The sequence below is a fragment of the Mustela lutreola genome, chromosome 11 (genome assembly GCF_030435805.1).
Source record: "Mustela lutreola isolate mMusLut2 chromosome 11, mMusLut2.pri, whole genome shotgun sequence".
Taxonomy (NCBI): domain Eukaryota; kingdom Metazoa; phylum Chordata; class Mammalia; order Carnivora; family Mustelidae; genus Mustela; species Mustela lutreola.
Genome location: NC_081300.1, coordinates 95,389,408 through 95,417,174, shown reverse-complemented (window position 1 = coordinate 95,417,174; position 27,767 = coordinate 95,389,408). Strand labels below are relative to the sequence as shown.

The window sequence follows — 27,767 nt, the reverse complement described above, 5'->3', positions numbered from 1 at the left end:
ACCATCTTTGAGATACTCCCTTTCCCATTGGATAGTTGAGCTTGTTTCCTAATTACAAACCTTTAGCAGTGTTAGATACCCAAGATTTCAAGAAAAGTTGTAGAAGCAAAACTTAAAAGCAAAAAAACCTTAAAAGGGTCTAACTAGGCCTAGTTCACAGAATCCACCTAACAGGCTCAGAGTTTAAGAACCACCAGTCTAAAAGAAAAAAAAAAACAAAAAAGAACCACCGGTCTGAGTGGACCGCACACCACACCTAGCTCCTTCTACCCGCTGAGCCTTGCCAGGCCCCCCTCCCTGTGAGCAGAGGTGTGCCCCATCAGAAAGAGGAGGAGGAAGAGAGGGAGAGAGGAGAGCAAGAGAGACGGCGTATCTGTAAGAAAAGTCAGTATATTTATGGTTTGCTTTATAAAAGTTACTATAATACAATGGTACATAGTATTGAATTCACAAAAATATGAACAAGTATTTACAGCAAGACACACCCACAACGGAAACACTTCTCTTCAAAACAAGTTACATACGGATGACAGAGTCTATATGCACAAACATCCCTAAATCTTATGGGTTCTCTTCTTTGCAGGAGGAGAGAGGCAGGGAGGGAGGGACAAGAGAAATTTAAGAAACAAAAGCAGAAACCCCCAACTTTTCAAAAGCAAAGATTTGTTCAATGAGAACGAAGGCATTGAAAGAAAAACGAGCCATGTTTCTGGATATGGCAAACCATTTTGGGGGTGGGGAGGGGGTTCCCAGGGACAGGGAGGGTGCAGCCCCTCACCAGTTGGGCAAGGTGAGGCCAGGGCGAGGCATGAGGCTGGCCCCCAACCCTGGTTTCCTCACATCCCCCTCCGCTTCTTCTCGGGGGAGAGGGGTGAGCACGAAGGCAGCCCCTTGGGGGCTGCACGACTAACTTAAATCAACCATCTCTACAGACTACACATTTCCTCATGTGAAAAATAAATATTTCCTCAGTTGCACAATTAGGCAGAAAACCGCAAACGGAAGAGAAGGTCGCCGCTGTGCCCAGGTCCCTCCTCTGTGTCTTAATGCCACCGATTTCATCGACCTTGAAACCTTGAAACTGGTGGGCACAATCTCAAACAGGGAGGGCATGGGGTAAAGAAATTAAAAAAAAAAAAAAAAAAACACAACAAAACCACCAACGACAAAAAAAAGAGAAAAATAACAATTCTTTGTACAGAATTTACATGATAACAAGCTTGACACAAGCTGAAGATACCAGAGGCTCCGGGCCTGCGTCCGCAGGGTTGGGGGGGGGGGGGCGGCCCCACTGGGAGCTCTCCCGTCTGGGTGAAGATGACTCCTGGTCACAACAGTCACTTTCCAGAAATTATTTACATGCCTGCTCTGCTTTCTGGGATGCGAGGGACTTGCCTTGTGTGTGTGTGTGTGTGTGTGTGTGTATGTGTATGTGTGTGCATGTGAGTGAGATTTTTGGAAATACAAAGAAATGAGCAAAAAAGTCTTCCACATGTTTCTACAAGAAACAATGTTCCCGAGAAAAAGTCCTTTATGGCAGCCTATATACAGAAGTTGGTTCTGAACTTCAAAAACCTATTTCTTCCCTTCGTTTTGATTTTATACACGCACAGGGGAAAAAAAAAAAAAAAAAAAAAAAGAATCCATGGAAATAAACCCTGAAGAGGATGATGGGAAGGGGGTAAAAATGGTTAAGGGGGAAAAAAACCAAACCTGTCAGACTTAGATGAGTTTTTAAATCTTCTCCAAGATTTTCCTCTCTCTGGGAGAATAATCTTCTCACTCCAAAAATAAATATGCTCTTGCCTTCTTGGGATGAGGGGGCTGCTGGCTGGGTGAGTTGGGGTGTGGGTAGGGGCAAGTGGGTGAAGCTTATAAATGAAAAAAAATGCCACGTGCATATGGTCAGAGACCCGTAGTGGCGGGACTGGGGGACCCGCCTGCCCTGGGAGGCCCTCCTGCCCGGATGAAGGTGAGGGCAGGAGAGGAGACAGGACCCTTCCCAGTGCCCCCACACCCCCACACTGGGGCCTCCGGGAGGCTCCCTCATTGCTGGCATTTGAATGAGAAAGTAAACATTGAACCCAAGATTTTGGGGGTGGCAGGGTGTGGGGTGGCAGGAGAGCCCAGAGGGGAAATCCCTGCCTGGGACCAGCTTGGCTCCAACCAGGGTCTGCTAGGGGAAATGGCGCCCCCAGGCTGCTGGGGAAGGAACAGAAGGCGGGGGTCTTCTCCTCATGGAGTCATCACCAGCAGAGAGGGGGCCTTGCGTAGTGTTCTGAGGTCAGAGCCATGTGGCCTGACCCCCCTCCTCTCTGCAGCACCTGGCCCAGCGCCCTGGCCCGGGCATTCCGGAACGTGGGCCGACTCACCATTACACCAAGGCCTCTGCAGCCCCCACCGGGGATCCCCGCTCTCTGATTCTGCTTTCACATTTCAACGGTTAAAACGTCTTTTCTTTTGACAAGGAAGAGAGTAAAGAGAAGACAAAACAACATAGCAGCATTCATGGGAAGAGGCTGGTGGGGAAGACGGAAAAAGAGAAGGACAGAGACAGAGAGACGGAGAGTGAGAGACACAGACAGAGAGAAGTTTACGCTGGAGTTCAACAAAAATCCTGAAGGGAGCATTTTTAAAAACCAAAGAGACGTGGGCCGAGAGACAGAGAAGCCCTTTCCCGCTGAGGGGCTGGAGCTGCGCTGGGTCCTGGGGGTAGTGTTGGGGGCGCCAGGCCCTGACATGGCCGCTGGGTAGGGGAGAGCACCTGAAATGGGGGTGGGAGGTGGGGCTGGGCCCCGGGGCCCTGGGGTCCACGCTTGGGAGCCCTAGGGCGGCACGGGCAGCCATCCGCGGGGCCTAGTTGAGGGTCCCCCGGCAGTTCTCGGAGCCACACAGGCAGGGGATCTTGACGTCCTCGATGGGGAACTTGTAGTCGTAGGTGATCTCCTCATTGACGTTGATGTGCTGCTTCGAGTAGATGACAATCTTCTTCTGTGACTCCACCGTGATCACCTTGGCATAGCAGTTGGGCTGTGGGCAAGGCAGGAGGGGACCGTGAGCTGATGACTCACCCGGTACCCCAACCAGGCCCTCCGCCATGAGGCCCCCAAAACCCGACGGAGCTCCCTATAAACCCTGACAAAGGTGCCACACGACCTCCATGCCCAGTGCCCACCTGCTCGAGCCTCAGCTGCCCTATCTGGGTGACAAGGGGAGCCCCTGCCTCTGATACTAAACAGGAAAGATGATGATGGTAGTAATAATAATAAATGTTGCCCAGGGCATCAATTTCCATTTATACTACAGGTGACTCCCCAAATTCTGTTTCTAGCCCAGGCCTCACTTCTGGGCTCCAGAGGTGGGGTCAGCAAACACTGGCCCCTCACTGTCCGTTTGAGCAAACAGAGTTTCACTGGCACACAGCCAACCCCATTCATTTACGTACTGTCTGTAGCTGCTTTTGTTTCAGTGACAGTTAAAATAATTGCTAAGAGATCCTCTGGGCCATAATGCCAAAAATATTTACTATCAGGCCCTTTAAAGAAAAGGTTTGCTCGACCCTGCTCCAGACCTAGAAATCCAAGTACCTGTTTTTGGTATCTGCCTTTGGCAGCTCCAGGAGACATTTTTTGACTCCATAAACTCAAACCGAAAACTCACAGGAGTAGCCACACTAGGCCCTCAGGCCCCTGGACACATGCTGGATCTGTCACGGCCTGTGGGTTCTCCCTCCAAAGGACCTACTGATTCTGTCTACTGCTCTCTACCTCCACTGCCATAGCCCCCGCCAGGCTCCTCTCATCATCAGCTGGACTTCTGCATTTCCCACTGCCTCTCCAACCTCTGAAAAAATCTACTCCTGACCCAGCAGCCAGGGAAATCTTTCCTAGGGAACAGCAGACCCTGTCATCCCCCATGGCTCGCGACCTTCCAGTAGCCTGCCTGGCATATAGAGAAGCTTCTCAGCTCTGCCAGCAAGGCTCAGTGATCTGGCCATCCCAACCCTGCCAACGTCCTCTCCTACCCACCCTCTCGCCCCCTACTGCATCCCAGCTGCCAGCCTCCCAGTCTCTCAAGCAGGTGTTCTCCCCTCCTGGGCCTCCCTGAGCCGAACGCCTGCCCCACTCACTGCCATTTGGGTGAGTCCCTCCAACCCTTGGATCCCAAAGGAGAGGCAAGCAAAAGTCCCTACTGGCCCAGGTGACAATCCGGTGACGGCTGGGAGAGCTGCCCGTGTCAGCACACGCAGAGGGCCTGCATGCGGGAGCACTGAGCTCTCCCAGCAAGCTCTAGGGAGGGGCTATTTCCAGATCAGGAAACTGAGGCCCTGAGACATGACGTCACCAGCCTACGGTCACTTGCTAAGTAGTGACGTCGTGACTTCAAAGTTTGGTATCTTTGCTCTGGATCTCGCCTGCCCCGTCTGGAGCTCCCCGTGCTTGTCTTCAGCACGAGAACCAGCCCCGCTCCCAGCAGCTGTTGCGCCCCCCGGGCCAGTGCCGTCCGCCACCATCACCACTAGCCACGTGTGACTATTTAAACTTAAGTGAAACCAAAGTAAACGACGAGCTCAGCTCCTCAGCAGCACCGGCCCCGCGTCCAGCCCACCCGCAGCTCGCGCCCCGACGGCGGACAGCGCGGACGCAGAGCATTTCTTTCCCTGCCCCAGAACGAAAGTTCTCTGAGGGCGGAGCCCAGGGCCAGGAGGAACGCCGTCCCGCGAGCGGTGCAGACCGCTTCTTCCGCACCTTGGCTCTCGTTATGCCCCCGTTTGTCGAAGAGAGAGACTCCGCCAATGATGACCCCCCCGCCCCGCCCCCATCACCCCGTGACCGGAACTTGGGAGGGAGGCCACGCCCATCCTGTGCCAGAAGCTTCCGGGGGCAGCGGCGGCCCGCGCCAGGCACTCACGTTGCAGCTGTGGTTGATGAAGCGTGCAAAGTTGCCGCACTTGGTGGCATCGATGATGGTGTCGTGGTCCACCCGGAACATGTAGCTGCTGCCAATGCCCTCGTCCTCGTAACGCTTTTCCCGCATGTCCGCGATCACCTGGCCGGGAGAAGGTCTCAGTCTGGGCTGGGCCGTCCCACCCGGACCCCGATGCCCCCACCTCTGGGCAGTGCCTACCTGGCGGATGTTCTGGCCCACATACTCAATCACCATCTCGTCGGCCGCGATGGGCTCCATGGCAAACAGGCCCCAGTCGTGAATGTGGCTCTTGCAGAACTTGAGCTTCTTCTTCCGGAACTGGGGGAGAGAAGGAGCTGAGAGCTGAAAGCTCTGGTCTCAAGAGTCCCGCCCCCCCCCCCCCCCCCCGGCTACCCTAGGTGGGGCCGGCCTCACCTTGAGCTGGTTGAACTTGAGCAGGTCACTGTCACAGCTGCCAGTGAAGGAGGACAGCAGACGACGCTGCTCGGATCGCCGCTCCGAGCCCGCCCGAGTGGAGGCATGAGGCTGCGCCGGGATGCTCATGCCCTGCGGAGGACAGGGGCCACGGGTCAGGGGCGTGGCTGTCCTGCGGGGGCGCGGGGGGGCGGGGGAGCTGGCCCACTCAGGGTGCTACAAGGTACCCATGTCCCTATCGCGTTCTTGGCGACTCCATGCTAAGCTCTGGGTCCCTGTCTTCCCAGCTTCCCATCCCTACTTGTCACCTCTCCTCTTCGCTGGTCCTTCTGAACCGCTGGTCCTTCTGCTGGAATCTGAACGTGTTCAACGTCCTCCAGCAAAGCAAATAATACAACTTTCCCTTCACACTTTGTCTTTCCTGTCTCAGCCAGAAGTTGCCTTTGCTTTCAGGAGGGAGGATGGTGGGTGTCTATCCACCCCCGCCCTTGTTGCTTTCACCACGGGGCCTCGGACTTTTCCAAGCATTTGAGATCACAGCTCCTTCCTCAACACCCTTGCCTCCCTCCCCTTTCCCTTGGTCGCCCTTGTCCTCTGCCCTCCTCCCCATAAACGCCCTCTCCCTGAGTAAGCTCATCCTTGCTGTGACCTTCCCTCAACATTGCCATTCTGATGACAGACAGCTGTCCCCCTCCTAGGCTCTCTTCTGTGCCCAAAAATCCAACTGCCTAACAGACCTCATTACCTGGATGTTCCACAAACCCCAAAACTCAAGCTTCCCACCTCAGTGCTTGGCACCCTGCTTCCTAGCTCCTCAAGCCAGACCCAGTGACATCCCAGCTGGTTCCTTTGTCCCCTGTGGCCAGTCTGGCCCCCAGGTCTGTCCTTTCAGCTTCCTAGTATTCTTTCAAACACACCCCCTTTTTTCTCATGGCCAACGCCGTTGAACGTGCCCACATGTCTGGACTGGGAACTGCCACAACTGTGCCATAGTCTCCCCTCAGGACCTCTGCAATCAACGCTCCACAGCAGCCAGTGGGAGTTATCAAAATCATGGGCTGAGCCACATCACCCTCACCCTCCGTCTGGAAACCTCCATGCAGCTCGCTGTCACACAGAGAATATGTAACCTTGTCACCACTACCTCCAAGGGCCTTGATGACCTGCTCTGTCTCTGGCCTCAACTCCTCTTTCCTTCCCTTTCTCACACCACCTGAGATCCTCTCTACCTCACGGCCTTTGCACATGCAGTTCACGCTGTGCTAACTTCCAGACTTAGTGAGTCCCTCTCCTGTTTTAACTTTTTGAGGCTCCACACCCAACACAAGGCTCAAACTCACCACCTCAAGATAAAACTCACATGCTCTATTGAGCCAGCCAGGAACCCTTCCTGTTTTAACTTTTTACTGAAGCCTTCTTCTACTTCTCTGTGGTCTTTGCCAGTTATCCACATGGCTCATTTCTTTACTCTATTCAGACCTGGCTTAACTGTCTCTGACTCACCACACCTAACCTCCTCTCCTGTTTACCCCACTTGAAATTCTGCTTATTTGTTCACGTATTTCCTACCTCCCTTCTAAAAGGTAAGTTCTGCAAGGAACATGATTTTATTTTATTCACTGAACCCAGTGAATGGACCCAGCACAGTGCCTGGGATACAGCAGGCACTCAATAGACATTTGCTGAATTTAAAAAGGAAAGAATGAACCTTCCGGAAATGCAACTCCACTCGGCTCACATCCCTGATGAAAACCTCAGAGGCTCCCACTTCCCAACCTCACCGTGCTTTTCCAACCTGAGCACCCAGGTGATTAACACTCTCTGTGCCAGCCCCTCTGACTCCACAAGCCCCCCATGCTGCCTGGTATCCCATCCTGGAATCTCCACCCTCCACAGCCCAGGAGGCTCCAGTGTGGCCAGGCACCTGATGGCAGTACCTGGGTGTCTGTCGGGGGCTCATCCGTGCTGGCGCGGCTGCTGTTGAGGTATCTGAGCTTGTCCTTCTTATCGATGGTATAGAAGCCCTCGCTGCGGGCACAGCCCGTCACGTGCTCACGAATGCCATCATCCCGTTTCTTTTTCTTAGCTGAAGAGAGGCTGGTGGGTGGGTGTGGGTTAAGGGCCACAGGGACATTCTTGAAGAGCCCCTCCCACTCCTTCCTGGGAGGAACAGCCCTACAGCCCAGCCTGCCTACCCTCGGGCTGATCTCCAGGAGGCTCCACCCCCCCCCCAACAGCTAAGCCACTGCCAAGGAGGCTAACCCTGCTGATGGTCTGACCTCTGTTGGGTAGGGGTACCAGGTGCACGGCCCTGGTGTGGTCTTAACAATGCCTCTCTGAATGAGTACATATGCTTAGGTACTTAGCAGACTTCCTGAAGTGGAGGTACTCAGTAAATTAGCTTGATACAGTGGTGACAATGACCACTCCCAACTTGACAGTGCTTAACCAACAATCCAGGTAGCATCGTGGTCCAGAGCCCAGAGTCTGGAAGCAGAGTTGCCTGGATTCAACTCTCAGCTCTGCTCCTTCATAGCTGTGGGGCTTCAGGCAGGTCAGTCAACCTCTCTGAGCCTCAGTGTCTATATAGATAAGATGGGAATAATAGCCCACACCTCCCTGGGCTGTTGGGAAGATTAATAAGGTGACGAGGGCAGCTAGGATGGGGCCCTCAGTCTCCGCAACTATGATATTGTACATTCACGTTGCTACCTTGGGCCCCGAGACCTGCACAGGGTGAGATGGGCCTGGCCCAGAAGGTGTGTTTCAGAGTGCCAGTGAGGACTCTGCACGGAGCCCACATCATGCCGGCCCAGACTCGGCTAGTAGGTGATGGGCATTTGTGCTGGTGCCTGTGTGGGTGTCCTGGGAGACAGGGCCCAGGGAGGTGGGCGAGGACCACGCCCCGTAGGCTAGGATATAGGGATGGTAGACCCAGAGGGTGTCATTGAGCCAGTCCATGCCGTTGTCCTGCTGCAGCAGCCGCTCATAGGTGACACACAGAAAGCGGATGTCCTCCTCATCGATGCCACCATTCCAGATGTCATACAGGATGGTCATCTCCTCAAACTCCGACCGGGGCCGGAAGAGGGGTTGTGGTGGCGAGAGCTCGGGCGAGACTGGGGCCACCAGGTCCTCGTGGCGCTTCTTAGGCGGCCGGCGCCAGGGCCCCCGAACCTTGGCCAGGTCCATAAACTCCTCAGTGACTTCATCGCGCCCACGAGAGCCTGGAGGGATGGCTTCCGAGGGCCACTGGTTCTCTAGCTCCTTAAAGGGCAGCTTGGACTCAACAGGGGGTGGTGGTGGGGGCGGAGGAGGCTGGGGGGGCAGGGGTGGTGGGGGGGCTGGGATCCCCGCGTTCCGGAAGTCCAGGGTCACGGCCCGGGGGTCATGGGTGCTAGGAAAGACAGGGGTCTGTGGCTGGCCTGGCAGGAGCAGGAGGTCCCTGCCGAGGGTGGCGCCCCCTGGCGCCCGGACCAAGGGCCCATCCAAGGAGAGCACAGCCGGCGGGGATCGCCGGGGCCTGCCCGGCTTCCTCTTGATTGGGGGTGGGCAGGGGGCCAGCGGCGCTGGCAACAGAGGTGGCAGCTGGGCAGGGGCCCGTGTCTGGGCCCGCAGGACGGGGACAGGCAATGCTAGGGGCAGGGGCAAGGGCAAAGGCAGGGGGAGAGGCAGGCCCGTCTCCAGGAGCACCGGGGAGGCCAGGGGGCCAGACCGCTCATCGCGCCGGCCAGCTGGGAGGGGACAGACAGGCAGGAGCAGGGGCCCGCCAGGCTCGGGGAAGGTGGGTGTGAAGCTGAAGTCCCGACCAGGTGTCCTGGGGAGGCCCCCACTGCTCAAGCTCGGGGACTGGGAAGGGTAGGAGAAGGGGCTGCCAGGCACCTGCGGGGAGCTCAGTGACAGGCCGCTGCTGCCCCCTGAAAGTGGGGGCTCCCCGCTCGGCGTGGCCGGCACTGTCTCTGTACTCTGTGACTTGGCCAGGCTGCCACAGAGGCCTGGAGTACGCGGGGGCTGCTCCTCTGCAGAGGGCTCCAGAGGGACGGGTGGGTGCGAGGGGGCTTCTGGGGTCTCAGGCTCTGGTGGTGGGCTAGGCGGCCGGGGCGGTCGTGGGGGTGGTAACGGCGGCTGCAGGGGTAAGGAGAGCAGCGCAGGGGGGTCCACTTCCAGGTTCTCCTCTGCAAAGAGGTGGGCACAAACCAGACCATTAGTATTCGATTCAAACATCTCTTGGTGCCCTATTTATGTTGCCACACTGTGTGCTTAATACCTGGCCTCATAGCCATCTGAGACCCCTCCAGTTCTGTGAGTATGGGGACTGTCCCCGTATAGCTAAACTACTCACGGCTTCTCAATGCTCAGCCCACTGTCAGGCACACAGTAGGTGCCTGATAAATGATGGTGGAATAAATGAAAGACATAAGAAGACATGGTTGCTAGCTTTTGACATTATGTCCTTAGAATGGTGTCCGTGTGAACAAGAAATGTCCTGTGGACCAAGAAAATGAGCTCTGCTATTGAGTAAAATTCAAGTCCCTTTTTCTGCAGGACTTATCAGAACCTTCCTCCTAACATTTATCTCCACTGTCATATAATACATTTTTCTAGCTTAGTACATGTTAGTACATTTTCTAGCTTAATACATTTTTCCACCCTGTAAGCTCCATGAAGGCAGATACTTTTGTCTGTTTGGCCCAGTGTTGTATTGTCAATGCCTAAAATAATACTGGGGACACAAAATAGGCTAAATAAGTACCTACGACAGTATTAAAGACCCGTGGTTCTGTAGCCAAATTATACAGAATTACAGAAAATACAATAGTGTTTTTTTCCCCCTAAAGGACTTATTAGAGGTACGAACTAATCATGCATGACTATGTAAGCTTAAACTAATTAAACTTAAATAAAATTACAAATTCAGTTCTACTTGCCACATTTCAAGTGCTCTTAGCAACACTGTGTCTAACGGCTATGGGACCGGACAGGGCAGAGAGGGGACATTTCTATCATTACAGAAAGGTCCACTGGGCAGTACGTTAGAGCACTGAGTATGCTCTGTGTGGCTCCATAAAAATGGTGGAGGGGGCAGTGTCCACGGCCTCCCCCACCTGCCTGTCACCGAAATGACCATGCACGTCTGCCCCCCACCCCCTTCCTCCCCACCTTCCTGGGAGCATCCCATAGGACTCACGGGCCAAGGCCCAAACGGTGGGGAATTACTCGCACCAAGGACTGTCTGGAGTTCTGGCTGGGCGCCAGGCTCCACGCTGGCACACTATGTCCCCTCCCTCTGTCGTTCCATCTGACCTCACGGGAGAGACACAATCCACTGACCCCGTGTTAACAGACGAGGAAACCGGAGCTTGGGAAGGTTCAGCGATTTACCCAAAGGAGCCTGGGCTCATTCTGTGAGTGAGGCCATCCTGCCTCCCTCCCCACCACCCCACAGTGGGTGCAGGTGTTACCTGGGGTGCGCTCGGGGGACGGCGGGGGCCGGGCCTCTGCCTCTCCTCCAGCGGGGGGCTCTGGAGACAGCAACCTGGCCACTTCCTGCTTCAGGCCCGGCTCTGGGGGGGGCTCCTTGCAGCTAGCCAGCACCTCGATGCACACAGGCAAGGGGGGCTCTTCCGGCACGGGGGTCCGCTCCCTGGGGGCTTCCTCCTCAGCCTCGATGTCCACCTCCTCCTCCATGACCGAGGACTCCGTCGCAGGGGCCCCCGTGGCTACGTCCTCCTCAAAGTCCTCGTCGGGAGCCGCCGGAGCCATACTTTCATCCACTGCTGCCTCTTCCTCCTCCCCCTCCTCCTCCTCCTCCTCCTCCTCCTCCTCTTCTTCCTCCTCCTCCTCCCTCGCCACCAGCTCTTCTTCATCCTCCGAGGATGATGACGAGGACTCAGAGCTTGATTCGAACTCAGAAGACTCAGAACTCTCGCTGGAGGACTCAGCTCCAGCCTTGGAGGTGGCGATGCTCACGGTCTCCTCTGGGGCAGGGGACACAGGCGGGAGCCCTTCAGCATCTGCTGCGCTCCAGGGATGCTTCCCCGCAGCTCCCGCAGCTCCCGCACGCGTGGCCCCTCGGGCTGCACGGGGCCCTCGGGTGGCCGGGGGACATGTGCATGTGCCCAGGCGTGCTCACGTGTGGTAACTAGTCACCATCGTCAAAAACTGAGATGAATCCACAGAACGTAAAACTAACCGTATTAAGGAGAGTAATTCAGCGGTGGTGAGTACATCCGCAGTGCTGTACAACTACCTCTAGTTCCAAGACATCCTCAGGAGCTCAAGAAGCCAGCCAGCACCTTTAGCGTGGGATCAGGCCTCCAGCCTCCCAGCGTCAGACCCAAGCAACCACTAGTTTCCTTTCTGTCTCCAGGGACTGGAGGCCTACCCTGGCCGTGTCGATGTACACGGAACTGTCCCTTACGTCACGCCCGGGCACGCCACTGAGCTTACATGCCGAAGGCCAGAAATCCTGCCCCAAAAGTATAGCTGAGAACTGCCCAGGCTGTGTCCTGCAGGGGACCCCGGGCCGGGCCAGGCGCCTCGGCCCACGCCACTCACCTCCGTCCGAGTCCCCTTCGTCCTTCTCACTCGCCTCCGAGAGGGCCATGTCCTCGTCATCGTTCTCAGACTCCTCCTGGTCCTCACTGTCGCCATCATCCTGGGAGAGACGGACGGGGGGGGGGGGGGGGGAGCCAGGGTGAGCCACAGGGGCCCCTTCGTCGGGCCCAGCACCCCAGGCCTCCCCAACCCAAACGTACCTTATCCGACATAGAAGAGGTCGAGGAAGAGGAGGCCTGGCTCCGGGGGCCTTCCTCCTCCTCCTCCTCCTCCTCCTCGTCCTCCTCGTCCTCGTCGTCCTCGTCGTCCTCCCCGCCCTCTTCTTCCTCCTCGGTGCTTTCCCGTTCCTCCTTGTCAGAGGCAGAGGACGACGGTGAGGCCGTGGAGGAGCGCGAGGCCGAGGACGCCGAGGACGAGGAGGACACCGACAGGGACTCCTTCTCGTCCTCCTCTCCCCCGCTGTCCAGCTCCAGCGGCCGGGCTGGCCGTCGCCGCACACCGACACCCTTGGGGTCCCGCTTAGTGAGCTCGCAGGGAGCGTCCGCCAGGTCCCGCTCCCGCTCCCGCTCTGACTCTGAGGGGAGAGAGGGGTGTCTGAGCCGGGGCTGGGGAAACGCTGGGGGACAGCCCAGCCCCGGCTGAGGGGGGCATATACCTTCATCTTCCTCGTCCACAGAGGTTGAAGGTCGCAGGCGCTTCTGGTCACCAGAAGAGGCTGTGTCTGGCGGCTCCTTTCTCTTGACCTTGAAGGACGGCAGGCGGATGGCCCCCCGCAGCCCGATGCCCAGGCCAAGGCCCTCGTAGCCCAGGCCCTCGCCCTTGCCCCACGACTCCAGCAGACATGAGGCGATGCGGTCCTTGGGCTTTGGCCTGTCCTCGTCCTTGTGCTCACCGGACTTCACTGGGGTCAGTGAGGCCTGGGGGTGCCAGAGAGGAGGAGACTGTCACCATGGTTACGGGCAGGCCCTCTCTCAGCAGCCCGCCTTCCCTCAAAAGTGACAGCCACATCGTAACTGCTGCTTCCTTCCCACAAAACGGGCTGCGCTTTGTGCCCACGGCTCAAGACACAGGCAGCGCTCCACTCTGCCTCCCTGAACCCCGACATCCCCACCCTCAGAGCGGGTGCACACCCGTGTCACGCACACACAAGCTTCACGGAGTCACACGCACGCTGTCCTACTTAGGAGTTAGAGGGAGCGCTGTCTCCAGTAACACAGCTTGGGAGAGGAGCGGGGGCTGGCCGGCCGCCCCGGGGCACTCCACAGCTGCTGCCTACCTTGGCCATCCGCTCCTTCTTGTCCCACCACTCGTCAAAGGCCCGGAAAGCCACCACCTCCACCATCTTGCGGTTCAAGTCACGCTTCATGATGGCCTTGAGCTCTTTGAGTACCACCAGCAGGACGCCATCGACAGTGGCCTTGTGTGGGTCTTCCTGGCGTGGCACGTAGCCTGGTGGCGGCACTGACGGGTCAAACTTCGGGAGGGGAGGCCAGGGCTGCCCGCGGCCCGGCCCGCTGTTGCCCAGGGAGAACGGGCCACGGTAGGGCGGCAGGTTGACAAACTGTAGCCCCGCTGAGGCCGCCGCCGCCGCCGCAGCCATGAAGGGTGGGTAGGGACAAGCGCCCTGGCCGGTCATCAGCCGGCTCAGCATCTGCGTTTGCATCTGGAAGGACATGGGCATGCCACCCCACTGGCCACCCAGCACGTGGCTCATATCCACTTGCATCACCGGAAAGAGCCCGGGAGGGAAGGGCGGCAGCGGTGGCAGGATGGGCGGGGGTGGGACACCGGGTGGGGGTGCTGGCAGGGGTGGTGGGGGCACAGTCACAGCTGGGTGGGCCGGGGGCGGTGGGGGTGGGGGCGGCGGCAGAGGTGGGGGCATGGGGAAGCCTGGCTGTGGTGGGGGTGGTGGCGGTGGCGGGGGCAGTGGTGGGAAGCCGGGGGGTGGGGGCAGCGGCAGGGTAGGAGCCAGCACAGAGGGGGCTGCCACAGCCCCTGCCCCTGGGGTCACCACCATGGGTTTGGGGCAGTCGGCGCTGGTGATGGGGGCTGAGGGCATCTCATCATCCGAGATCTCCATGTCCTCGCCCGAGGACTGCTGGCCCTGCAGGGAGAGCCAGGAGAGAGTGCCGAGGTTAAGCCTGGGAGACCACGCTGGCTCATAGAGCCCTTCCAAACACCAGAAAGTCAGAGAATTCCCCCTCAAGACTCAGAAGCACTGCAGATCCTGTGGTTCAGATCCTGGTCCCCTCCCTTCTGGACCATGTAGGCTCGGTGAGTCTCTTAGTCTTGCTAAACCCCAGTTTTCCTGCTTGCATAATGAGCATCTCAGTACCTGCCTCACGGTTCATGAGGATTCATTCATTCACTCATTCAACAAACACTTGCATGGCACCTGCTGTGGGCCAGGCACTGTTCTAGGTGCTGGGAACACAGTGGTGAACAAGATGGGTAAAATTCTTGCTGTCATGGAGCTAAGCTTCTAGAGGGAAGAGGCAAAGGATAAGCAGAATGTAGAAGTGAAATACGTAGCCCACCATGGAGAGAAAGGAAGCTGGGGAGGGAGACAGGGTGTGGCGAGAGAAGCACATTCCATCAGCTTGAGAGATTCTGTCTGTACCCAGAGAAGGTAATACTAAGGTGCGACACTGCTGCCATTTCCACCCATCTTTCTAACGACTTGATATATGGACTGAGTCAAGTAGTCTGCAGGACGACTCTACAAGGTAGATCTGTTATCTCCTTTTTTACCAAGGAAACCGGAACACAGAAAGCTTAAGTAACTTGCCCAAGCCCATAGAGCCAATAAAGAGATGGCACCAGGATTCAAACCAGGACGTGGCTCCCCTGCCTCCTCTCCCAGTCAGCCTGCCATCCTCATTGCGACGGGGCCAGCTGTCCAAGGTGACATTTGAGTTAAAGGTTTGGCAGTTTTAAGGCTATATAAACAGGAGGTATGTCTTTTCCCTTCCTTAGTCACTCTCTGTATCTGCTCCTGAGACCGCAAGCTGAGCACGGCCGTGTGGGGCTGAGTACTGTGGGTACAGTGTTTCATTTTTCATCCATGCTCTAGCCTTGTGAGGTGGGGGGTCGACTCCAGCCCCCGACAGATGAGAAAACGGCCACTGGCCAAGGAGGCACAGCCAGTCGGAGAGAAGGCTGGGACTCAAGCTCAGGATGGATCCCCATGGAATCTAGGGACACGGTACCAGGTGAGGAGGGGAGGGGCCGAGGACGACCCCAGCTCTGAAATGGGCACAGAAGGGGGCACTTTGGTGTACATGGCAGAGGTGGAGTGAAAAGGCAGAGCAGAGGTGGGAGAAAGAGGCTCTAATGTCAGGACAGGAGGTGAGAAAGTGGCTCAGGTCTTGATCTAGATGAACCTGGCTGAGGAGACAGAGCGTTTGTAAGTTGGAGACCAAGAGTGCATCTGAAGCCTGAGAAGGCGGGGTGTGTGGAGGCTCTAAGATCCGGGGTCAGATCTTTAGGAGAGCGAGTGCTCAAAGGCAAATTGGGGGAGCACCGCAGGGAGGAGGAATACCAAACTTTCAGCACCTGTAGGAAGCTCTGGATTTTGCTAGACCGCCCTCTAGACACACACACACACACACACACACACACACACACAGTCTCTCTCTCTCTCTCTCTCTCTGTCTCAGGGTCTATCAAGCACATGGTGGACGAGACACAGGCTCAGCGTGAATCTCAGGGACAGCGCCGGGGAGGGAGATCAGTCCCGGACAGCGCCCAGCTTCGCGAACACAGCACTTACAGGGTTAACCAGGCACCGCCGCCAGCCAATCGCAAGGAGACCCGGAGCCTGCGCTCCAGCCCTCGGCCCTGCCTCTCCCTCCGCCCCTCCCGGCACCCGGGGGTGGGGGTGAGAACCAGCGGGAACTAGCCTACAGCTGAAGGGCTCAGCAGAAGCCCTCCGCCGTGCCTGGAGCTCTCCTGGGGGCACCTCACTTAAGCCGCAGACAGTGGGAGGCAGGTACTTCCACCGTCCCATTTCACAGACCATGAAACTGAGACTCAAGAGAGGGAAAGTGCCTTACCAAGCTCACATAACCAGTAAGTGACAGAGCTGGGTCTCCAGGCTCAAGGACTGGAGCCTGAACTTTTAACCACCAGCCTCTGTGAGGAAAGGGAATGCCCCTTAGTGGTACCCCCTGCTCTCTCTCTGGAGTCTTCTGCATGAGCTGGGACAGCCTCCCAGTTCAGTCTGGAGGAACGCAGCTGCCGCTCTCCAGGCTGCCAGCAGGGGGCTCCCGAAGGCCAGCCTGGATGTTATCAGTACTGTGGTCTTCCCAGGGCTACTGTCCTGGGGCATCCGACCCCACCTCTCGGACTCCAGTCTCCCCTTTCCTACAGTGACAAGATGGAAGAGCCCAGTCCCGCTGGCTGCCCCGGGCTTCCCAGTCCTGGACCAGCCAGTCAGCATGGTAAACTTCCCCTTACCCCAAGCAGCAGAGGGAAGAAAAGATGGCAGGGCTATCAGCCCCTCACCTCTGCACACCTGTCAACTCCTCCTGCTCAGACCCCCTGGCACCAGAAACCACTTCCCTAGAACCATCTCGAGGGTGTCTGGAGCACCAGCCACCCGCAGTCCCCTCCTGGGCAGGCCAAGTTCCTCTCTGTTCCTCCCTGAGGCGGCCAAACATGCCTAATCAAAGGCCCTGGGAAGGGGGGAACCCTCCTTCCTGCCGCCCACAGGGGCACAGAGCTCTAAGTCCCTGGCTGCTCAAAGCCACTGGGCACACAGGTTCCAACCCAGGTCTCTGGGAGTACCGGGACAGGTGCCTGGATCAGAAATGGGGAGGAGCAGAGCCAAGGGAAGATGACCTAATCCTTCCCTCCAAGGGAATGTAGCACAGCAGTGCGCCTACCCCAACCCGCCTACCCCAACCTGGAGGCTGGAGATTTGGGTAATAAGACCCCCGATGAGGTTCTATGGGTGATGAGCAGTGGAGAATGATGTTTTGCCTGTTTCTGGCTGTGGCCCTCCCCCTGGGCTAACCCTTAACTCCTTCACTCCTGGAGACAGAGAGAGAGGGCTAAGGGAAATTTCAATGCCCTCCCCGCCCACCATGGCTTTCCATCTCTTCAGAGGGCTCTAGGTTTTAGGATACAATGCTCCAGAGCTCCCCACCTGGCCTAGCCTAAGAATGCTCTGGCTAATCCCTTTCCCAAATAAGCCTGAGTGTCAGGATCATACCCAAGATCATACCCAAGCCACCCAACAGAGGAGGCGATCCAGAACCATTACCACAGTCCCTACTATCTGGGGTCTCAGTAAACTCCCACTCAAGAAGCTCAAGTCAGAATGGATCCCTAGAAAAGGTCTTAGCTTCCCATACCTAATAGGAGAGCAACAGAACTAGGTCATGTTTCCCTTCTCTCCATGGCTGCTGGGTTGCTCAGAGCCAACCAGCTGCTCAGTCACAGTCCCTGGTGCTTTTTGCATTCTCTTTTTATTCTCTATATTTGACCTGTTATTTTCGCTGCCCTAACCCTGATGCTTCTGTGTTTTAGCTCATTGTCCTAAGGGGAGAATGTTTCAGGGGAGGAAAGAGGGAGACACAAGATAGACAAAACCAATCCAAGACAGAGGTGGACAGACATGGTACCTCATCCATCTTCTCTGAGGTTGGGGTCCTGTCTCCAGCCAGGTCCAAGGCTACCTCAGCTGTCTGGCCCAGAAGACCAGAAGGGTCCGGGGGGCCTGGCTCCGGAGGGGGCCGGGGCCCCAAGCCCAGGTCAAGCTCATCGTCCTCATCGGAGTCAGGCAGTGGCGTGGGGCTGATATCCTCCAGGCCGGTGCTGGAGGGGCGTGAGGAGGGTGGTGTGGGGCCTCGAAAGCCTGGCTGGGAGTTGGTGCCAAAGGGGGCCAGTGGGGAAAGCTGGGAGGAGGAGGAGGAGATTGGGCTGCCTTCCATCTGCAGCTCGGTGTCCGAGTCCTGCTCCCGAAGGAAAGGCAACTTGGTGCGCTGTTCCTTCAGCAGCATCTCTATGCGTGAGTCCAAGCTGTCGTGGGGCTTCTCCAGCCCCGCAGGTGATGACTCCAGCGTAGGCGTGCCTGGGCTGTCACAGGGCTCAGGACTCCAGCCGAAGGTCGGCCGGCCACCCAACTCCATGCTGTTGGCTTCAGGAGGTGGTGGGCCAGGCGGGGTGCCTGGCTTCTCCTTGGTCAGGGGCTCAGCGGGTGGCAGGGGTGGGGGCACAGGTGCTCTCCGGAATTCCCCGCTGTCACGGGCCCCAAAGGTGGTTGTGGTGGCAGGCTCCTCGGGGGGTGGGGGGAAAGGGGGCACAGGGGTCTGATACGGAGAGAAAGTCGACTTGAATGTGACTCCAGGAGTGGGGGTTGCTTGGGCAGGTGGTGGAGTGTGGGCGAACGTGGCCGAGTCCTGTGATTGGGCCTTGAACGGAGGGCCACTGTTGCCTCCACTGCCGCTGACTGCCCCAAACGGGAGGTCCACGGAGCCCCTGAAGGCAGCCGGGGCCCCTGCCACCGCAGTGACGGCACAAGAGTTGTGGACATAATGATGCTCGTGGCGGCGGTTGTAGGCATCTGTGAACTTGCTTTCGTGGCGCCGGGCCTTGAAGGTCACTGTGGGGTCCTGGCTGAAGAGGTAGGAGGGTGTGGGCTGGCGGCTGGAGTAGCTGGAGTCTTGTGAGAAGGGGGTGCCCAGGCGCGGTGTGAGCGGCGTGCCCTGTCCGTAGGAGTTGGGCGTGTCCAGGCGGCAGCTGGAGTATGCCGTGTCCTGGGAGAAAGGGGTCCCGCCACTATTGGGGGTGACAGAGGATGAGCCAGAGCCACAGCCCGCAGACAGGCTACCATCCTTGAGGCGCTTCAGAGCATCTGACAGCTGAGGAGAGGGAAAGAGAGGGAGAGCGGTATGTGAGATCTGGGGTGGGTGGGGGGCGTCGTGCAATTTGGGGGGGCTGTTCTCCCTTCTCACTCTGGGGATCTCAGAGCCAAACTGGTCACTCCAGAACTGCAGCCTGGTAAAAGGAGGTGGCGGGGTGGGGCACGGGTGGGGTGGGGGGAGCAGGAGACGGAAGAGGAGTTTCTGGATGGTCCTAACTGTTCTCTAATCTTAGGATATCCAGTTATCCTCAAGGAACCCTGAGGATTGTTTATCATCGCTAAAGCAGAGAAAAGAGAAGATCCTGACTTCTTGGTTTGAATTGGGATTTCCTCCCTGTCTCAGATTGTCAGAAATCAAAGACCTTCCAGCAGAAGAACTATGGGTTTGGGGAGGAAGGAGATGGCCAAGGGCCCTGTTCCCTCTGGTCTCCTGTGTTTTAGCAGTTAAATAGCATGGCATGGCTAAAATGCCTACTGAACACCCCAGCAAGTCAGCAAAGACCTTTCATTCTGGAAAAGCTCCTCCTGAGGGCAGCTGCGCTGTTGCCAGGGAGGGACTGGACTGAGAGAGACCCCGTGCAAGGGCTGTGCAGGTGGAAGGTAGCGGCTGGGTAAGGGTTCTTGCTCTGTTTTCTGGGGGCAGCGGCAGAGCAGTGACAGGATGTCAGACACAACACTGCACCGACACAAAGTAAGCCCTGGGAAGCTGCAGGTCTGCGGGAACCCCAGCCCCGGCAAGGCTAGGCTCCTTTCCCTCCTAGACTCTGGAGTCCATCGCTGGAGATGGTGGGGGGGGGGGCGGGCATGCCAGAAGCTGATGATGAGTGTGAAAGTGAGTGTGGGGGGGGGGGGGGGGCGGGTGTGCTGATGGTGATGTACCCACCTGCAGGGTCTCATTCACGAGTGGAGAGACAGCATCCAGCTCGCCCACTGGGAGGGTCTGGGGTGTGTATCGGCCTGTGACCAACAGTTCGTAGAACCGCATGCGGGTTTCCCCTGTGAGAGGGGAGAGAGAACTGAGGGAGGCTCCAGGTTGGGGCAGACCCCACAGGTTGGCCTGAGACCCCAAGCCTGGGAAGCTCTGTGACCCTGACTGGGTAACCCCCTCTCTTTGCACCTGACTGAGAAGTCCCATCGGTTCAATGAAGCTGCTAAACTGTATGATTTTCTTTTTTGGACAAGATTCAGAACTTAATCCTCTGTGGGACTGGGACTCCCCCCACCACAGAAATGCCACCCCCAACACAAAGCCCTTTCCTGTCACTTGGGCCAGGGCACCCAAACAAAGGGTCAGGTCTTCCCACTTAGCAGCCAGAGGCTACAGTAAGCGGAGAGACCCAGGGACACAGAGGCAACAGTTTGTTGCTATCTATCAGGGGCCAGGTGACGAGCAGTTTGTAAAACACACTCCAGCTCCCCTTTACTGTGAACTCCATAGGCCTCCTCCTCTGACCAGGCTCCCAGGGCTCCCCAGCTCTGCGTGGGACAGCGCAGTCTGGTAACCCTCCCCCCACAGCAGAGAGAGGCCTCTATAGACCAGGGGGCCCCAGATTATTGATATTTATAGAGCCCTCTGAGGCAGCTGCTTACATATGCAAAGGAGACACATTCCTTGAGCTACACTTTACACTTTACTGGTCTCTTTCTTGAAATACAAAGTTAGCTGGTAGTTTCTAAGGGCCTCCCCCCCCCCCCTTTTCAGAAGTGGAATTTTGGTGAGAGCTGGCTGCTCCTTAAAATGGGCAAGTGGCGGGGAGAGGGGTCCACAGTCAATTCTCAGGGAGACATCAGAAAGCAGCCCCCCAAGGGATGAGTTGATTTGGAAGGGTCTGAATGCTTCTGACAGAGACTGAGAAACTAGAGGGAGGGAGAGAGGTGCTGTGTCGTGGCCAGGAACCTGGGCTTGTGCCCTGAGGAAACTCAGATCCAGGTACAGGCTTGGCAAGACTTTGTGGGATAACTGTGCCCACCCACTTCCAGCGTCCCTCTACAACCCCCAGCAAGGGCTTAAAGACCCAGTCAACATGTATTCATTATTAAAAGCAAAAAAGAAGAGTTTGGATCTTCCTGTTTGGATCTGGTGTGCCCTGGTTGCCCTGAAACCCTGTGCTCACAGAACTCCTGGAAACTTCAGGCCGAAGCCCTCCCAGGCAGTATCTCCCAGGAGACCCCAGGAAGCACTGCACCCAAGGTGGCCTGTCCACTCACACGGTAGGCTGCTCCTCAGGGCACCCAGCACCTCCTTCAATATTGGTGGAAACTTCCCTAAAGAGGCTGCAGGCGAACTTTGGGGGATGCCCTAGAGTCTTACAAGCCCCTCTCTGCAGCATCGAGCTTCTCCTCCCAAGAACCTAAGGGAGGAAGGGTGGCTTCTCCAGCTGCACTCTTCCAGCAGCCAGCTCAGAGAGAGCACACAGCTGGATCCCAGTGCACGGGAGGCGCTGCTGTCTCTTTAAGAGAGAGGAGGGAAGGCACAGTGTCAACCCTTGAGCACCCAGAGCGGCTCCATCGGAACATTATCAATGAAACCACACTCTGGGCCCAGATTGGCTTCCACTTCCAGAGGGAAGGGGTAACATGGGGGCGATGGGGAGGACCCTGGATCCTCGGAGGGCTCTCTTGTTAGTTGAAGGACCTACCCTTTCTGTATTTAAAGGCATTCTGGCAGCTCTCCCTCAGCCCCTCACAAATAAACAAACCCCGCCTCCTCCCCTAACACAGATGGCAACACTGGGGACTGCCTAAACCCAGGCCACCAGGGCTCCGAGAGGGGCCCGCAGGGGTGTCAGTGGTGGGGAAGCCTCTGGGTGGTCCCCAGGGGTACATGCAGTAGCCAAGGACAGCACATTTGGTAAATTATAGCTTGTCTCCTAGCAACAGACAACACATTTAGCTCCACGTGACTCTACCCTCAGGAGGGGGCAAAAAAAAAAAAAAAAAACAGGGCTGAGGGGGGGTCCCCAACACTACAAGAGGGGCTCAGGGAGGGAAAGGAGTCCTAGTGACAGAACCACCTGCGGAGGAGGGGAGGCAGGACCTAAGCACTCACCTTTAGTGTCCAGCTCCACGTGGATGATATTCCCCATGACGGAAGTGCTGTGAAGGTGCTGAACAGCCTCCTTGGCTCCCCTGACCGTGGCAAAGACCACCTTGGCAATGCCCAAGTGCTTCTTGGTCTTGGGGTTGTACAAAATCTCCACCTCCTCCACCTCCCCATACTTCTTACACATGTCCCTCAGGAAGTTTTCTCGGATGTTATCATTCAGCTTGGCAAATGTCACCTGCTTTGGAGGCACCGGGCCCACGTAGAACTCATCGATCTGGCAGGGACGGGGGGGGGGGGGGGGGGGGGGGGGGTTGGAGAACATTGAAACCAAAGGGAAACACAACATTCCCCACTTGCATGCCCGTTTAAAACAACGAAGAATTTTTAAAAAATACATATACATATATATGTATGTTTTGGGGTTTTTTTGTTTTTGTTTTGTTTTGTTTTGTTTTGGAAAAAAAAAATGCACGCGGGCGGGCCCGGGAAGCGGAGGATTAAATCGTTTGGAACGTGGAAGTCCTTTGGGTTCGAAAGGAAAGGGGAAAAAGAAACAGTTTCTCTTTCCCCACCCCCCATTCCGGCCTCCTCTCCCTGCTGCGGGGTCAGGGGCGAACCCTTGGTCTAGGAAGTTGTGCCCCTTAAGCCGTAAGGCTGCAAAGGGGGGCGGGTCCCGGGGCAGAGCAGCCCGGCTGGCAGGAGCCAGGTGGGGACCCGGAGCCCCCAGGTGGGCCGGCAGGACACTGTATCAGATCCTTGATTACAGTTTCACTGAGTGTTATTCTGTTTACAGCAGCCCGGAGGGGACACCCCTCTCGCTGCCATCTCCCCCTCCCCGCCAAAACTTCCCCAGCCTTGGACGGCGGGAACTCAGAATCTGGCTGGGCTCGGTCAGGACTGGCGTTATTTTCGAACTCGGGGAGCGGGGAGGGGGGAGGGAAGAGACCGTGGGGTCGGGGGGAGGGGTCCTACCTTGAATTTGGGCACCGACAGCTCCAGCTCCTTGTTTTTGGTCCAGATCCCAACCACCCGGGGATCTTCGACAATTTCCACCGGGCGGTTGCTGGACATCTGTGGGGAGCAATTGGTGAGGGAGGGGGCGGAATGAGAAGGCTGGTCCCACTTCCCAGGGGCAGGGGCAGACCACCCCCCCCCCTTCTCCAGGCACTTGTCAAACTCCAGGACTGGGGACCGGGCTGACAGTTGGCCCGGTGGTCGGAAGGGGGGTCCCTTGGGCCGCTCGGACCCTTTTCCCCCACGCCCCGGGCTCGGCTGGGGGTGGGTGGGGGCGGCGGGGAGGCGCGCCGGCTACTCACCGCCAGGCTGAAATGCTGCCCATCGTAGCGGTACAGTTTATGATGCCCCTTTTTCAGAGCCGGGTCAATCATCAACTTGTAACTTCTCCAATGGTGGTTCCTCCTCTCGCCCGAAGGGCCGGGCTGCGGCGGGGGCTGCTGGTGGTGGTGGTGGGGGGGGTGACTGTTCTCCATGCCGTTAACCCAACCTGAAAACGAGCAAGTTGTTGTCGTCTCCGCCGCGGCGGCGGCGGCGGCGGCCGCTTCTACACACACGCGAAAGAATCAAATCGTCCAGCCCCCACCCCCTCCCACCTTACCAGCGCGCCCCAAAAGGAGCTGTCTCGCTGGCTCCCCCCAAAATAAGACTAGAGCGAGAGAATAACCCTTCCGGGAGAATTAGGCGCCCGCCCGGTCGGCCACCGTCTCGGGGCGGCAGCGAGGGGCTCCCGGGGGCCCCCGGTGCGTGCTGGCGAGGCCCGGGGCGCCCGGAGGACGCGGGCTCCGGCCCATGGTGTCCGTCCGGCCGCCTGGCCGCCCGGCGTGGCGCTCGCTCGGCCCGGCTCGCGCGCCGGGCTCGCGGCAGGCCTGGCGCCGCCCGCCCGCCCGCCCGCTCGGCCGGAGCCGGGGCCGGGGCCCGGGCCGGGGCCGGGGGCTTGGGGCCGCCCGGCTGCCGACCGCGGCCTCTCTCTCCCCGAGCCGCGCTTACATCCCCGCCGGGCGCCGGCCTCCCTGCGCCGCCAGCCAGTACATGGTGTCCCCCGCGGGAGCCGAGGCCGGGGCGGCCGGACGGGGGGCCGGGAGGGGGGGGCGCCGCCGCCGCGGCTGCCGGGCCCGGAGCTGCTGCTGCCGCCGCCGCCGCTGCTGCTGCTGCTGCTGCTGCTGCTGCTGCCCGGGAGGCGGCTGGCGGTGGAGGCTCGGCTCCCAGTAGCCGCACATCCCACAATACACCGCTAAGGAGCCCGACCCGAGCGCTCACCCTCCTCCTCTTCCTCCTCCTCCTCCTCTTCCTCCTCCCCTCTCCTTCCTCGCCGCTTCCCCAGGCACTCTCCCGGCGGCGGCAGCTGCGCCGCCAAAGCCCCGGGCCCCAGCGGCCCCCCACCCCTCACTCGCGCGCTCCCACACTGCCTCCCCCCCTCCCCCGGGGAAGGCCTTTTAATTTATTTATTCTGCTGGGACTTAGGTGGGGGGCTTGGCTGGCAGGGGAGGGGGGGTCTCCCCGGGCTCTACCTCCCGCGGCTGGGGCTACCCTCCGAGCCGCGGCCGCCGCGGCGTGCGCCTGGGGCCTCCAAAACTGTTTCCAAACTGCCAGGACCGGAGGTGGGCGCGTGGGGGCTCTGAGGGAAAGGGCTGGGGTTTCTTTTTGTTTTTTGGGTTTTTTTTTGTTTTTTTTTTTTTGTTTTTTTTTGGTCGGGGAGTGTGATTGTGTGTTTAGACTCTGGGAACCATGGGGGGAGGCAAGACGACTCAAGACGAGTTGCAATCGAGGTATCTGCTCCGGCTTCCTCCTCTGCCCTGAGACCCCCTCCTCCTCGGAGCTGAGCTAGGGAGGGGAAACCAGGATTTTAACCAAATTAGCATTCACATTCCTGGGAGGATGTGGCCCTCGCCTGGACCTGGGTGATAGAAGCTTTTTGCTCTGTTTTTATTTTTGGAGAGGAGCGCCCTGTAATTGTCCTAAACACATGCTTCTCCCCCCCCCCCCTTCCTCCTCCACCAGCAGAGGAGAGAGTCCCCCTTTTTTGCATTTATCTTTTCCTTCCCCTTTCTTTATTAAAGGTCCGGGAGTGGCGGCGGCCAATCAGCGCGCGGCTTCCATTTTGTGAGTTCAACTCCGAGGCTCCCGGGCTTCACGAGGACGCATTTGCAGCCCCCTTTGCCTCTCCTCTCGGGCCGCCGAGGCGAAGGAGCCGCCTTGCTGGGGCTTCGTGGTGGTGTATTTCATATTGGGGCTCTTTTCGGGGTTTGTAATTTGGCCGTGGGTAGGTAATTGGCTGGAGCAGGGCGGCAGGGCGCGGCAGCCAATCAGCGCGCGGCTTCTATAGGGCTTGAGTTATTAGACGCTGATCTCAAAACATCGTTCATCAGACACCAAGGAGAGGCCAACAGATGAGGGGAGCCATTTTTCTGCAATGGAATTAAATGGCCAAGTGGGTTTTTCCTTTGTTGCAAATGGGGAATGTTTTTCCTTTGACTCCACCATCCAGTTCAGGACGCCTCAGTGTTGTGTTTAACATTTGTCAACAGGCTAAAGGACTCACAATTGGAAGAATGAAGAAGACTTTTTAAAAAGATCTGGATTTTTCCTTATGACTTGGAATCCATCTTTGTCTTGTATAACTAGGTCATAGCACACCATTAATGTCAGCAGTTAACAATTTTGAATTCCAAAAAACCTAAGTAAATGACATATTTAATTTTTTTTCCTCTTTTTTTTTTCTTGGGTGGGTGGGGGGGAAGCTTGGAGCTGTCTTAATCTGTATTCTCTTGACTGACTGAACAATAAATTTTTAAATATATATAGTTTCCTCTATTAAACACTTAAACCTGGCCATCTTATTAACTCCTTCTGCTCTCTTTTTAACAAGGTAATGTTTTAAATGTATAGTTTTAGGACTAGCGAAATGGCAGCAACAAAAAATTGTAAGCAGTTGTTACTCTTTTAAGTTTTTAAAAACCTTTTACATTGTAAGTACCCAATCCATTGTGTCCTTACGCAGTGCAGTTTCTATGTTAATGTTGCTGAGATGTCCTTAATTTTCTGAACCTTCATCTGCATGTTATGTCTTTGTCGCTCTTGTCTAATATAAGCCAGTTAAAATGCTTTTAGACGATTTTGCTTTTTAGAAAGCTAAGGTTTTAGCTTTAAGCTTTTGAAAATGTTTACAGCCAAATGCTAGTCAGCTTTCTTCCCAGTAACATGTACACTTTCTTTGAAAATCGATCTATTTGAAGAAAAACAGCTCTGGTTTTCTCGTCTTGGTAGGGGAGTGGGTGAGGGAAAAGAAGACCTTCTCTTTGTGTACAGAGACTAAAGCCGTCACAGGAAACTAGATTAAAACTGGAAAACAAGTCCTAGCTGGTTGGAGCCAAACACCAACCTTAACTCGCGGGTATTTTCTATGGTGGTTGGGATGGCCGTGCGTCTTTTGCCTTTTGTTTGATTTGACTGTGTATTTTCGCCTTTTGTCTCTTAATGACGATCACACCATTGCTATATCCAGAGCAGTAAACAGTCCTCAGCGAAGCCGCCTTTTGCCAACCCAACCCTGGAAAGTTTGCAGAAGTGGAAGGAGCAGAAAATGCCATGAGAGTGTAACTTACAAAAAGGTAACAACAGGAAAGACACCACCATTCTCCCCCAAATCCTAACTAAACAATCCCCCCCCAAAAGATATTTTTTACATAACACGTCCAAAACCTCCGCCCAGCTTGATCTTCCAGACTCCATGGCACCGGGCTGAGCGGGTAAGTTTAAAAAAAAAAAAAAAGGCCTTTTGCCCCTTCGAGGAAATCTTTTTTCCGAGCAGGCCAAGGGGCTGCAGATGCTTGGGAGCCGAGGGGAGAAGGAGGTTTCTGGAGCTTTAGGTTTGGCAGCCGGATGGGGAGGGGTGGGGGTACGAGGAGGGCTCCTTAGACCCTTCTGCCCCGGAGGCGAGGGAAGGTTCTCCCCCAGCGAGCTCGGGGATCCATGGAGCTGTCTGCGCTCACCACCACCACCACCCCGGCTTTTCTAGGTCTGCGCCTTGATGGGGAGGGGAAAATTGAAGTGTTTTGGCGGTGGGGGGGCTCAAAAGACAAGGAAACGTCCCCGCTCGGCCTAGGAACTCTTTCTCTTTTGATTGTGGGTCTCGCACTCTGAAGCCGGCTTTTCGGGGCTCCGGGGCGTGCCTGCGCTTCCTAAGCAAAAAAAGGACAAAAGGCCGGCGTCCATGTTGGCACCATGACGCAGCATCTCTCCTGCCTGCCACCGAGCGGTGCCTGTTCTCCCGGCCGCGCTCGCTCCTCCCTCCCAAACACGAGTTTTATTTTCAGGTTCAGAGCAGAGCTGTCAGCCGGGGCCCGGGGCCGGGGCCGGGGGGCAGGCAGACGGGCGGGCCGGGCTGCCGGTGGCTAAATGGCGGCCGCCCTCCTCCTCCTTCCTCCCTCGTTCCTTCCCCGGTTGTCGTTGGGGGCCTGGGGCTGATGGCGGCCTCTCGCCGGGCCGGGCCCCGAGAGCCCGCAGGCCACAGAGCCCCAGGTCGGAGGGTGGCCGCGGAAACTGCTGCGGGGGGCCGCGGGCTCGGGGGCGTCGCGCGCCGGGGCTCCCGCGCTCGCCTCCGCCGGGCGAGGCGGCCAGACGGGCGCCATTTCGCGCGCCGCCCGCGGCTCGGGCGGTGGCGGCTGCTGCGCGCCAGGCGGGAGGAGGGAAGGAGGCGGCGGAGCCGGGCGAGGGGGGAGGGGAGGCCGGCGCGCCGCCGCCCGCGTTCCAGGCCGCCGCCCGCGTGGACGCCCCTGGCCCGGGGAGGCCTCGACGACGACCGCGGGCTCCGCAGAGGTCTCGGACCCCGCGCCGGACTCGGGGCCCAGGCGGGCACGAGGAGGCCTCATGGCTAGGCGGGGCCGTGGGAGCCAGTAGCAAAGGACCACGGGGACGGTCGGGGCCTCGAGGCTCCCC

The 27,767-nt window shown here is 57.5% G+C and overlaps 1 protein-coding gene across 2 annotated transcripts; it reads right to left on the bottom strand.

The window, feature by feature from the left end:
- Window positions 1–370: 370 nt before the first annotated feature.
- Window positions 371–23,989, bottom strand: SETD1B (SET domain containing 1B, histone lysine methyltransferase). Of its 2 annotated transcripts, none has more exons than XM_059139668.1 (17): window positions 23,820–23,989; window positions 23,132–23,319; window positions 22,788–22,886; window positions 21,819–22,089; window positions 19,653–19,765; window positions 17,529–18,767; window positions 13,178–14,005; window positions 12,557–12,818; window positions 12,102–12,475; window positions 11,902–12,001; window positions 10,806–11,321; window positions 8,265–9,518; window positions 7,281–7,447; window positions 5,344–5,475; window positions 5,128–5,247; window positions 4,912–5,049; window positions 371–3,030 (listed from the first exon to the last, which is right to left on the bottom strand). In XM_059139668.1, the coding sequence occupies exons 2-17, from the start codon at window positions 23,303–23,305 to the stop codon at window positions 2,857–2,859; spliced, it is 5,961 nt and encodes a 1,986-aa protein (XP_058995651.1). In that variant the 5' UTR covers window positions 23,306–23,319; window positions 23,820–23,989; the 3' UTR covers window positions 371–2,856. The 2 variants fall into 2 exon arrangements, with proteins under 2 accessions (XP_058995651.1, XP_058995653.1); XM_059139670.1 differs by lacking the exon at window positions 23,820–23,989 and adding an exon at window positions 23,431–23,611.
- Window positions 23,990–27,767: the final 3,778 nt, after the last annotated feature.